We start from the raw sequence: 13,013 nt of genomic DNA, 5'->3' as shown, positions 1-13,013 counted from the left end.
TCAGGCTCAGGCGTCGAGGGCCACGCTGCGGCGGCGATTGATGAATGTGACGCCAACGCTTTTCGCCGGCCCTGCCTCTGGCGGCAATGGCAGCCACGCTGGATCGGGGTGGCAGCGATGTCGATGCTACTGCAGCACGCGCAGGGCAGAGGGATTGGACGACGGCAGGAACCAGGCCTGCATTCACTTGCATGCGCTAGCACCGGGCTAGCATCCATCCTGAACATCGGGCATGGGGGTATCGGGCGCCGTCGATGCGGCACAGAGCAGCGTCCAACGGCAGCGCCATCATCTGAGCATCGAGCCTGGCAGCAGTCCGAGCGGAGCAGCCCTGCCATCGAGTGTCTCCACGCCGAACCTCTAGCGATGCGCCCCGAAGACACTTCCGCGCCCAAGCATCGAGCAGGCTCCGCTGCGCAAGCTACGTAGATAGATGATGGCCTGTGATTTACAGACGCGGTGCCACAGCATGCTGCGAAACACGATCATTGTGGAACAGCACAAAACGAAGAGGCGCAAAGCTACCGTCGCCGTGGCTCCTGCGAGCCGGTCCAACAGCTCGTCGAGTGCGGCGGCGCAGACGGTTCGGACGGTACTGCTGGCCACTGCCGAGGCGAGTTACGTCTCGTTTTGCGAGCGCTGTTACAAAGTACAGCGCAGGAACATGGCCGCCGTGCTGTTTGAGTGGTCAATGTCTGCAAACCTTGTCCGTGGCGTTTTCCATTCCTTAGCCGTGGGTCAGATCAGGTGTGGAGGCGTGAGAACGCTTCTGGTCCGCTAGCCGACTGGCATCCACATGGCGCTCCTAGAGGATCGTGGCATTATTTAATGATACCGGCACAGAGACTCGAATCAGCAACATTGAGAAAAGGGGTTTGTGAGGATTGTCGCAGAGTCGTCATCGCCATCGTCCTCAAAACAACGTCCTCGAAGACACCGCTCTCTCGCAGCATCATCAGGCGATCTCGGAGAGATACATCTTCAACCTTCGCAGCAGCGCGTGTGGCCTGCATGATTGCATACACAAGTCTACCGGTCCGGCAGATTCCCCCTTGCTCACGCAGCCGTCCATGTGCGAAGCTGCTGCAGTCTGCAGACCTCCCGACGCCTCCTGCAACACTCGCTGATGATGATGGAAACGAGGCACGAGCAGCTCCGAACGCTGACTCCATGTCGCCTGCGTGCAAGGCAATCAACTTTACAATATCGCTTCCGCAGGCCGCTCGTTCGCACCTGCAGATCCATGGCGCGCCCATATTAATCTCTTGTCCGGGTACGGCTTAGAGTGCCGCGAATACACATACACCGGCTATGAGCAAGAGACAGCAGGAAGGATGCTACGTTGCTCAGTGCTCATTCAGAAGGTGTCATGACGACCGCGGTGCCTCGTTCAACAGACTTCCACCAGTCCTGCAACGGGAGATGTGTTGGCAACCTCTGATCATCATGATGAGAGCAACGACGTGCTCGAGCTCGTCGAGCTATCAAACCATCGGACGGCACCGCCAGCTCAAGGAGCGAGCTTCTCAGTCTCATACTTATCAGCTTCCTAAAAAGCTTTGGCCGTAGCTTATCCACCGTAGCACCTACTTGCCATGCTGCGACATGGTGCACCCCACGCGAGCGAGACTTCAACAGTCTTCACCTTTTCTCGCATGCCGTCGCCATCGCTACGCCAGCCTTCGCCGGGACTGTCGGCCTGAAGGTAAAGTTGTTAGTTGCAGCTCCGTACAGGTGGCATGCGCGCAACAGTCAGTTATGATCGTTGTTGATGGATGGCAATGCCGAGCAAGACGTTCCAGGTTCGTTGTGACCTGTTTGTATCACATTGATGATAGCTGCAGTCCCACTGTCGGGCATTGCGAGTCCCATATGCACGGCGTTGGGACGACAAGTGCGTCGACGCAGGAACGTCAATTTACTGTTGCATGAACGAGCCAGCATCTTGCTTGCCGGACCAGAAGGGCGCAGCGATCCTTGCACGACAGTTCTGCCAACACACGTGGTCAAGCGAAGCCCCGTAGCTGGAGACAGCGCCTTCAAGCTTGGTGGCTCCTGTCATCGTTCAACAACCTCTGCAGACCTCACTATCAACAACGTGGGATAAAGGAAGACCATAGCCTCACATAAGCTCATCAGAGTTGTCGCCATGCCAGCCGGCCCGCGAACTTACCATGCTTCTTCTCTCATCCTCGCTGGATCCTGCCGCAAGACCATTGCATGCCGTGTTTCAGACGGTAGTGCAACGCAGAAGAAGTCTATTGCTTTCCGAGGAAGAAACTCTTGGGTAGGGCACCAGCGTGTCTTCTGGTCTCTTCGCACGTCGGCCATTCAGTGATTAGGCATGGGCATGTATTGGAGATCCGCGATCTCCGTGCCTGGCAGTGAAGACGTAATCGTATGTCTCATTTCTTCCGAGACATCATCGTCAACTTCATACGAAGGAGCCGTTGTCGCCATAGTCGAGGGGCTTTTATTTCCACATGCAATCCTTTGGCGTGGACAGGACGGCCGGGTCTTGCTGGAGTCTTCAGAACCTGTTTTGCATCGCGCGAGGACAACGGTCGAGTTTCAAGATCCGGTCTGGACTCCGACGGCGATGCTCGTCTCCTTTCTGTATGGGCCGGACAAGAAGATTTGATGGATTGGAGAAAATGTCTGCTATTTCGAGCGCAACGGCAGACTTCTCGGCACGGGTCGGGCAGGCGTCGAGTCAGTGCAAGTTGCGCCCGCCACCGTCTTCCACGCGTGGTGCCTCGCATACATGCCAACACACCTTGACCACCAAGTCATCATTCATTTCACACCAACCTCTTGATGATGATTATAAGAGCGACCAAGCCGACATGCCCAGGAACACAATACAGCGAAGAATATCCAGTTCACGGCGTGGCGTGTGGCGGCGGCGGCGTGCTTCCTGACCAAACATCACACACATGTCATGCCGCATACGGGTTCAGACGGTACTGACGCTACCCTTGCGTTAGCAGCACGCCTCCCTTCTTTGTGGCTTCCACGGTGTCCTCTCACGACAAAATTCCCGCACGAAGGGCAGTCTGGAGAGCAGTGGGGGTTGGATCTGCTTCACTTGGCCCTCGACTTTTCGCGGCTCAAACAACGGCGGGTCCTCTTTCTCAAGCGGGTAAAATGCACGCAACGTCAGACGGCCAGCTTGAAGTTCTGAAAGTGCCCTACCATGCCACATGAACAAAGCGATGTAACCTCTCTCCATTGGGCATCATAAGAACCGAACAACCACAACCTCAACCCCCGGACATCGAGCCATTGTGGGATAAGAAAAAAAAGGATTGCGCAAACAGACGAGAACACGTGGGATTGACGACATTAGGATTCTGCACTTTCCACCTTGGCATGAGAAAGGATTCTACGACCTTCGCCTCGAGCATGTGAGCAGAGCCTTGGCTTCCGTTCCGCTGTAATCCTTCTTGCGATGCCCAGAAACTGCAAGCTCGCCTACTGACTTTATCGTATGCCCTGGCAATGCTGACCTTGCACATTCGTCTCTCGCGGCACTCCTACATCCCTTGGTCATTTACTGCTTACATACCGACAGTCCTAATCGAAGACTCCGCCCGCACGTGGAGATGGCGCATCGCCAATTACGCCATGTGGCTTTCTGGAACAATCTCATGCATGTCCTGCAACGCTGGTCGGCTTCAGGTGTTTCCGATGCCGTCAAGACGACGAGGGTGTCGATATCCTACATCCAACCCTAAACGCATGAGCCGCCTCTACATTGTACAGGTCTAGTGATACGTTCCTCATGACCACTGGCTGTACCAACCGCGTCAAGCCCTGACAGTAGTTAAGATGAATAAGGCCACGAAGCCGTCGTTCGGCGCCCTACCACGGACTTCCCAATGAGGAAGGAGGCAACGCATGCAGAAACCACCACGGATCCCAGTTGTCCATCATCATTCAACATATCGAGGGAACTGTGATCGACAACACGGCATTTCCGTTCTCTCTCGCGGTGCCAAAAGCTCATGACGCTCATCAATGACCACAGTCTTTGGTTCAACACCACCACAGTCCCCGGCTGAGTGGTGGGATTTCTCCATGAAAGTTCTTCCTAAATGGTTGCGATCAACGCGGTGGCACGCCGGCGGAGAGTTTGTTCTCACTCAAGCACCAACTTCACCTCTCACACAACTGCATTTTCTGACTGCACTCGACTGCAGACGCGTCCTTGAAACAAAAAAGACATGTGAAGAGTCAGAGTGGAAACTTCCGAAACATGTCTTCAAACGAGCCATGGAACGCACCTCGTCCAAAGCTCTGCCGGACGTGTCTACCGCTTCGAGGTGGCCTTGGTACTGGAAGCTCGTTTGCAGCCGCTATCGGCAACTTTCAACCAGGTCGTCGGGCTCGGTTTGTTCACGGCGTACGAAAAACGACCGGCAAGTCTTGCGAGAGAGCGGGCGGGTGTAACGACTGAAATGGCAGGTCGGTTAGAGCGATGAAACCGCTTCATGATCCTGTATCAAAATGCCTCACTCTCGCTCAGGTAAGAAGTCATCATCCAACGTCTTCAAGATTACGGGATGAGGGTCTTTTCAAACACAATCCTCATCCTCGATGCGCGCCAGTGTAATCAACGGCTCGCCACGCGCACATGGCTGAGGGCCTTCAACTTGACCCTTGACTCCAACCCGCGACGACATACTCCAGAACGCAAACATCTACGCGAGGCGGCATGCCACATGGCTCAATGGCGTTCACTACGTGCCGTGTGAACCAGGTCGTCATGATCTGCTGCAAGGTTGTCCTGCAGTGCGAAGCGAAGGGGCTACCGCTCGAGCAGTTCTGCAGTCTTGTGGGCCGGTCACAATGCTGTATCCGTCCCTGCGAGCAAGCCAGCCATCGTGTCTCGCTGTGGGAATTCGGCTCGAGCACTGCTCGTCTTGAGAGGTTGGCATTGCAACAGTGGTTCCTGCGTTCGCATCTTTAGCGAGCGAAACAGCCATCGTATGCCGTCCATGCAAGGGGAACGACGGCAGACGGATGGCTTCAACATTGCCACCTTGCCACCTCCACATCGGCTCGTCCAGGATGCCCTGCGTGTGCATGAACGTTCGCTCGAGGGTCCTGCGCCTGCGCTGTCAGTCGAAACAGGATCATCCTGATGAAGCTGGGTCTGGTGAATGAGGCCAAGCAAGAGCCAAGATTTAGGCATTACTTCTGTGTACTACTGAGCTAATACCTGGTATTCGTGAAGTCGTCGCATCCAAAACGATAGGGGTATCTTCCAAAACCATCATCCAAAACTCCAGAGTGCTCGCAGCACTTGTCAAACACGCGTCTCACCAGAGCCGATCCCTCTGGTCCTTCTGGTCAAGGCCCATGTGTGCCTTCCAGGAAGCAGTCTGCGCGACCCGTCCGACAGCTAGGGTGAAGACGGTGGTCCCTTGGCTTCTTCCTAAGCACCAGATGCGACGCTGGGCTTACGACTTGCAGTCGGCATAGCGGAAGCCATCATGCTCCTTGCACCTGGGACCACGCTTCCTCGCCTGGCATGCACCATTCCATCCGCATCCACAGTGGGAGCCTGTGCTGTCGTAGCTGTTGAGCCAAAGAAGCCTCCACCACCACCAGAACCAAAGAAACCGCCTCCACCGCGACTTCCAAATGCAGACTGCATCATGCCTCGCAGACGATTCTGCTCGTACTTGCGGCGGAGAGGAACAGGTGTGTTCTCGTAAAGCGGCTTGCCGCCCCAGCATCGTGCAATAGCTGAAACCACGGCATCCTTTTCTTCTTCGCTGTCAACGGGTCCAGTTGGTAAGTTGTCATCGTCTGGGTTGGGGGCGTTTGCGTCGAATGCTGCTTTCTGCAATTTGGCCTGGTTCTTGCGTTGATACTCGAGCAGCAGCTTGTCATATGGCGCGCTTCGACCAGGCACTGCACGCTTCGCTCCCATGCTGTGGCTCTTGCAAGTCAAACTGCGAGCGCATTGGCCGCCTTGTGGAAGTTCAACACCACATTGCTTCTCGACATCGACAGGCGCCTTAGGTCTGGGAGCTTTTGCCTTTGCTTCATCCTTCTTCTTCTTTTTCTTGGTGGGCGCACCTTCCTCGCCCTCGTCTGCAGCCTTTCTCTTTTTGCTGGCAGTTAAGCCAGTCTTGGTAGCAGTCTTCTTCGCGCCGTCGTTATCCTCTTCCTCACTGTCGCCAGCCTTGTCCTTTCTGGCCGCCGCATCACGCGCATCCTTGGCTTCCTTCTTCTTGCGCTGCTTCTCCTGCTTTTTGTTCAGGCACCCCTCGATGTGCTTTGGCATAGTATGTCTGGACACGGCGCGCTTGCAGTGGTTACATTTGAGAACGTCTGGCTTATCGGACATCGGCTTGCCATTTGGGAAGGCCTTGGCTATGGTGGAAGGGATCTTGTTGATAGGAGGAGTCGCTCGCGCATTAGGATCTTTCGGCTTGAGACCTGTAGATGTTGTCAGTATGCGATAGGCGACAGGATAGCCAGGTGTAGCCTACCACCCATGACATCTGAGTTCCAGTTACCTGGATTCTTGACCTGAGGCAGCTTCTTTTTGACATCTTCGTGAAGCTCTGAGGTGGGGTCATCTTGGAGGTCGTCGAACAGGTTTTCTAGCGAGATGCTATCTTCGGATTTGATGGGCTTAGGCGCTGTGCGCATGTCAGCATGGCGACGTGGTAAGTGGAGGAAATTCAAGGCGCACCCTTGCGACCGACGGCTCCGTTGGGCGCCATGATGGCTAATGAATGGTTGGTGTGTAGCGATCGTGTCGGTCATGTAAGTGAGGGTGTATCTCTGAATGAGTCGTCGTGGTGGTGTGGTAGACGGCGGACAGTGACGATGCGGTTGGAGGTAGAGGAATAGGCTCAAAGCTCTCGGCCGAGCTTTTCCCGACGACCCAACTTCACATCACGGCTTGGAAGTTTGCTGTCTGAATGCATCAACTCACCCAACGACCAGAAGACGAATCTGAATGGGATGAGATGCGCTTCACTCTCCGCCAAACTCTTTCGATCCGCTAATGGAGAATAAAAACCAGATATTCCCGAGACTGAAGCCTCTATGCGTCGCTCTCCACCAATCCGCCCTCGAAGTCAACGGACCAAAGGCCAATATCAATGTTCTGACGCAACGACTGGAGGATCTCAAGCATGCTCTCTCTTCCATCACTTCCAAGCCAAACGCGCTCGACGAGAAGATCGCCGAATATGTCTTCGTCCCTCTCTCTTACGTGCTCAAGGCGAGCCAGCGAGTCTCGGTGCGATGCATGGAGTTGACATTTCAATGCTTAGCGATTCTCATCGACCAAGGGTGGAAGTCACGCATACAGCCTCAACTTGCAGCACAGATCGTTATTCTGTGTACCCTGATGGCGGAGAAGAATCCGAAGGGCATCGCTTCGTCAGAGTCGACGCCTGAGCTTCAGGCAAGCGCTTTGTGGTGTCTTTTCCACACGTTTACAGTATTGGGCTCTGCAGAGAATGCGAGGGGCTCTCTCAACTCCGAGGAGAACTTCCCACAACTCGGGCAGACCATCAGTGTCATACTCGATGCCTTGATCGAAGGAGGGTCGGTAGAGGCGCAGGTCGCTGCTACGAATGCGCTGAGATCACTCGTTCAACATGTTGCGACCCGTGAAGTGCAAGCTGCATTTCTGCCAGGTATTGTGTCAAAGCTCACGAAGGTTTTAACGACACAGTCGAAGCAACGACGGAATCACGTTGTCCTATTTGGGTCGCTCGAGATTCTGCAACTTCTCTTCCGAAATACACTGGATACCAAGGCGAACAACATGACCACCAGCAACCACAGCAATGAAACAAAAAGAATTCAATCGTCTGTCATCAACGAAAAGTGGCTCGAAAGTGCGGCGACCCAGTTGAAGCCAGCAATCGCGAACATCGTTCGACTGAAAGATCACAGCAGAAGCGACGTGAGAGAAGCACTGGCACAGGTTTGTCTACTCATTCTGAAGCAGTGCCGGCCCACGTTAGAAGATTGTGCAGGATTGGCTCTTGAAACAGTGCTCTTGCTTTCGGCAGACGAATCACACGAGTCAATGAAATTCAGACTGGAGTCCCTCATCTTCGGCGATCCATCAATATCTGATCTACTGCAGAACACCCTATACAACTGGCTACAGTCTCTTCCCACACAAATCCAGGGAGCTGATGACCAGGCGAAAGTGCGAAGATTGCAACAGATCAACACAGCCCATGACGTTCTCAAGTCGAGTGGTGCCGATATTAGCACACTAGAGCGGATGCTCGGTGGCATTCTTCGAGACAGCATGGTTGTCACAATTCAGGATCGTGTTCCACGGGAGCAACACGAAGCTTCTGTGTCGCCTTTACATTCGCTGGACCTCACGATTGTCCAACAGCAGCACAGAAATACGGAATTCACGTCATCTCTCGTCAAGCACAAAGGACAACAGGATGTCATCGATGCAATACGCCAGTTCACGATAACAGTCAGCCAAAGGTCGGCTTCGAGCTTTGCTGCAGATGTTGCAAGGTCGCTTCGCCAGTCAACCGGTGAGGTGCAGATTGCCAGCTTTTGGTTATTGCTCGACATCACGAAAGCAACGCTGGAACGTGATCCTCAGGTCGATGCGCTGTTAACTGTCAGCGATCGCTCGCCTCTCGGAGATTCACATTTACTTGAAGACCTGTACTCCTTTTCTTTGGAAGTACTTGGTGATACGTCAGATGACCCACCAGACGACCGTCTGCAGGCTCTGGCCCTTCGTACACTCGCACTTAGAGCCCAAGTGCTCGGCAAAGACTTTCGACATGAGCTTATCGACGCTCTCTACCCAGTACTCCACTCTCTGGCCACACCAGACGAACTGCTACAGCAGGACAGTATCACAGTATTGAACGTTTATACCGCCTCCTGCGGGTATGGAAGCGTCAAAGACTTGATCGTGGAGAATGTTGACTATCTCACCAATGCTGTGGGGTTGAAGTTGAATGCGTTCGACGTCAGTCCTCAAGCACCTCAAGTTTTGCTCATGATGGTCAAGTTGGCGGGCCCAAGTTTGCTGCCCTACCTGGAAGACACCATTGACAGCATATTTGCAGCTCTCGCGGACTTTCATGGTTACCCTCTCCTCGTTGAGCTCCTGTTCAGAGTGTTGAGCGTGGTCGCTGAGGAAGGAGTCAAAGCTCCTCAGTTGAGCATCACTGATGGAAAGCACGAGGGTCGTGTGACTGTGATCGACCAGCAGCCGATCTCCATTGCTGAACTCGCTGCTTCGTTGCAAGATCGTTCTGAAAAGCCCCTACCTGCTGAGCCTGTCGACAATGAACCACATCCACAGCGCCCGTGGAAGACCATCGAAGACGCCGATCGTGACGAAGATCAAGAGGGTGAGGAGGACCAGGTAACGCAACCGCTCGATGAACCCGAAAAGCCTCCACCAGCACCGAAGACGTATAAGCTACTGCTCAAGATATCAGAGTTAACTCAGCATTTCTTGCCTTCGGCCTCACCGACTCTACGAGCGTCGCTCCTGGTGCTGATCAAAACGACAATGCCGGCGATCGCTCGTCACGAGAATTCTTTTCTGCCGCTCGTCAACACGCTTTGGCCAGAGATTACATCCAGGCTGGACGACACAGAGCCACACATAATTGGCAACGCACTCGATGTTGTTGCCTTGCTCTGTGAACACGCAGGCGACTTCATGCGTAGCCGAGTGCTGCAGCTTTGGCCAAGGCTCGTCGAGATTCATGGACAGATCGTCAAAGATATCGTTCAGTCGTCGATGCCCACAAGAGCGTTGCAATCGGAGAAGAAGCAACCTACCTCGACGTCGACCGTGTCGAAGAGCTCACATCTGAAGCAAGCCATCGCTCGCTTCCGCTCATCTCCTGCCGACTACAGCGATACAGGAACACGACAGACTTGGACATCACTGATGCATACAGTCCCTGCAATAGTGCGCCATGTCACAATTCCAGCAGACTTATTTGAAGAGGCTCTGGAGATGATGAGCCCCATGCTTGACGATGCCAAGGTAATGGAGGCCTTTGAGTCTCAGAACGCAGATGCTGTATGGCTCTCTCGTGTGAGGAATGGGACTGTTGCTGTTCCAAGAATGCCGATGTTGAACGAGGGCATCAAGCTCGGGTTTGTTATGGTTAATGGTTGACAAAACACGTCGATGCTACAACATTCAGCAAACGTCAACAACCCCATCCGAGGCAGAGGATTTCACGCAAACGATTCCACCGCCGAAGAGCTGTTGGGTATGTCGGTTGATATAAGCCTGCATCGGGCTGCAGGAAACCCCTGCGAGATGCGGTTTGCAACGATGATGTTTGAACAATCAGCGGTGTTTGTTCAATTCTGGCACCCCCGTTTCGGCAAACACCTGCAATCGAAGCGGCAACAACACCAAACATCGAGGTGGCACACCAACATAAGAAGACGCCAGAGACATTGCACTCGCACTCGTTCATTTGTCAACGACTTGTCGATTCGAATCATCGATTCTGCAACGACCTCAGCGTCTCATGTCATAACACTTTGCGATCCCTTCGGCGGCTGTCTGTATTACAAGATCTCATTTCGACTCGACTCTGCACGCCACTCGCGAAGCATCAGCACCTATTCCATACCACTCCACCGCCATCCCAACTCCTTCTCGAAGCCGATCGCCAAACAGCATGTGTTACCACAAGTACACCCACTACCGAACATGCACCGACCACGTCCCCATGCACACCCACATGTGCCCCAAAAACGTCAACGAAGATGCGTCGAGAGTGATATTCTGCGAGGACTACAGGGCGATTCGACAGAGCTCTGAGGATGTTTGTCCATATTGTCCCCCGAAATCAACCGTCACCACGCCGACTTCGACTTCCACACGACATGCTTATCCTACGCCGCCGAAGACGGGGACGCCGAGCTCGACGAGGTAACGAGATGGAGTAGTTGGATTGTGCTTGAGACCGAAAGGGTTCGAGCCGACGGTGAAAGCTTGCCAAACCTGGTGAACGAGAAATCGAGTAAAGGTGCAAGAGTGAGGCTCCAGGCACTTTGAAGGAACAACTAAGATCGATTCATACAACTGGTGTGCATGGTACGAGAGGCGATGATTGCGTGGTCGAACTGTACATGGGCGATAAGGAGAGACGGGAGGGAAATGAGAATGCTTGGTGGTTGCTTGTGGAAGGAACAGTCTGTGCTCGATTTCTTCTTGCTGTGGATAGAAGTCTGGTCGGGTTGATGTAGCGTTTTCAGTGACCCGAAGCAGCGTGAAGCAATTATCAATCCAGCTCATCATCCTGCTAGTTCAGCTACCGTGGTTCCATGCTGCTTACTGCCTAGACTGTGTCTGCGATGTGCTATCGCCATGCTCTTGTCTGTCCCCGCTCCTCCGACGGGGCCGTGGCCATCGTTCTGGAAGGACAAATCCCAAGTATCTATGTGTGTGTTATCCTTTGGCTTGCAATTCCACCCTCTTCGAACAATTGACGCCATCCTCGTGAACATGTCATTCGCAGAGATCGATTCTCGAGAACTCTAGCGAGTTTATACGCGTGGGTTTGGGGAGCAGCGCCGCTACCAAGTCCAGAAGGATCTCTTTGGTGAAGCGGTCGTCGTACTCGAGCACCTCTTTCGGTTCATTGAACTTCATAGCCACGGCATGAATCATGTAGCGGCGCAGCGCTGACTGGGGGCCAGTGTTGTCGTACACGTACCCGAGCTCAACTGTCGGCGTGAAATTCCTGCGCGCGATGCGTCGATGAAGCGTGCTAAGTACTTCGTTCTGAAGCAGAAGGATCCAGCTCTGGTCGCCAAAGCACCAGAGCTGGCAGAGAATCTTCCAAGAACAGTCACTCTCGTTGCAGTCTCCCTCTTCCACCACCGAGCCGACGTCACGGGTGTACAGCCAGCTCTTGAACTTGTCGAATGTGTGCGGTTGGTCTTCTGCGAGGCAGATCACGCCGTCGCCTGACTCGGCAAATCGGCCATTCTCGATGTTCGAGATCGCCGCTCTAAAGTATCCGGAGTAGAACTTGAGGATGCCCTTGTGGATGTCGAAAGTCTTGCAGTTAGAGCTAGCGCCGGTGCCGACCTTGATGCGGATGATCTCGTCGTAGTCATTCCTGCGAGCGATGTCAGTCAACCTCATAATGAAAACCTGCTAGAGTTTGTACCCAGTAGGTTTCAAGTCTGGTGTGCTAGGTAGTGACATCGAGCCACCACTGTTGCGCGCAGCGGTGCGGAAGGTGTACGTTGGCGTACGAGCTCGTTCTCGTGTCCTGACCAGCTCTGCCCACGACTTGGTGCCCGTCCCGGCGGCCATATCGGCGAGCTGGTGCAGGTGCTGAGACTTTGTCAAACGAGAAAGTCATGCGGGCTGGAGGAATAGTCAGTTGCGGGAAGGATGACTAAGAGCACGCTAGCAAGTGAATTCGCATGTGAGAAGCCTGCGAAATCTGGGGAACCCAACAAGGCAGGAGCAACTTCCAGAGAACGACCATGTTAGAAGGCACATGGCCGCCATTGCTTTCATTCTCACCATAGGCCTGGGGCTAAGACGGGGACGAGTTCGACGAGGTAGTGAGGTGAAGAAAGTGGGTGCGGTGTGCTCGAGACTGAAAGGACTCGAGCCGGCGAGGAAAGTCTGCAAACGAGTATAAGACGAAGCATTAAATTTAGTTAAACCTACGTTATCAGGTGGTCCAAGATGCCACGATACATCGCAGCCATTACTCCACCGATCTGCAGATCCCATCCATCATCCATCGTAAATGCTTATAAGTGTAAAATCCATCCCATCGAGCAGGCGTACGAATGCATCTTCCAGCTGGCGTAATTTCTCGTCGAACAAGCGGACCAATTCGGCGTTCCAATAGGTGTATGGATGCTCTCCGTCGATGATGGCCTATGTCTTCATAAGCGGATGGACACCATCGTCGAGATACTGTCGAGCCTGGGGGCATAACGAGGCCAATACATTCTCGTATGTACGGCGACGTGTT

General features: G+C 53.8%; 3 protein-coding genes across 3 annotated transcripts; 1 reads left to right on the top strand and 2 right to left on the bottom strand.

Moving 5' to 3' along the window:
• Positions 1-5,440: 5,440 nt before the first annotated feature.
• M409DRAFT_67793 (uncharacterized protein) lies at positions 5,441-6,669 on the bottom strand (the record flags this gene model as incomplete). Its single annotated transcript, XM_033817551.1, has 2 exons — positions 5,441-6,453; positions 6,507-6,669. 2 exons carry the CDS (start codon positions 6,667-6,669, stop codon positions 5,441-5,443), a joined length of 1,176 nt encoding a protein of 391 aa, XP_033665574.1.
• Positions 6,670-7,030: 361 nt separating this feature from the next.
• Positions 7,031-10,168, top strand: M409DRAFT_25078 (uncharacterized protein; the record flags this gene model as incomplete). Its single annotated transcript, XM_033807534.1, has 1 exon — positions 7,031-10,168. The coding sequence occupies one exon, from the start codon at positions 7,031-7,033 to the stop codon at positions 10,166-10,168; it is 3,138 nt and encodes a 1,045-aa protein (XP_033665573.1).
• Positions 10,169-11,518: 1,350 nt separating this feature from the next.
• Positions 11,519-12,334, bottom strand: M409DRAFT_25077 (uncharacterized protein; the record flags this gene model as incomplete). The annotated part of the gene is made up of 2 exons (XM_033807533.1): positions 11,519-12,134; positions 12,186-12,334. 2 exons carry the CDS (start codon positions 12,332-12,334, stop codon positions 11,519-11,521), a joined length of 765 nt encoding a protein of 254 aa, XP_033665572.1.
• Between the last annotated feature and the right edge of the window lie 679 nt (positions 12,335-13,013).

The sequence above is a fragment of the Zasmidium cellare genome (genome assembly GCF_010093935.1).
Source record: "Zasmidium cellare ATCC 36951 unplaced genomic scaffold M409scaffold_25, whole genome shotgun sequence".
Taxonomy (NCBI): Eukaryota; Fungi; Ascomycota; class Dothideomycetes; order Mycosphaerellales; family Mycosphaerellaceae; genus Zasmidium; species Zasmidium cellare.
Note: the sequence above shows the minus strand (reverse complement) of the source record. Positions and strands in the feature narration are given on the sequence as shown.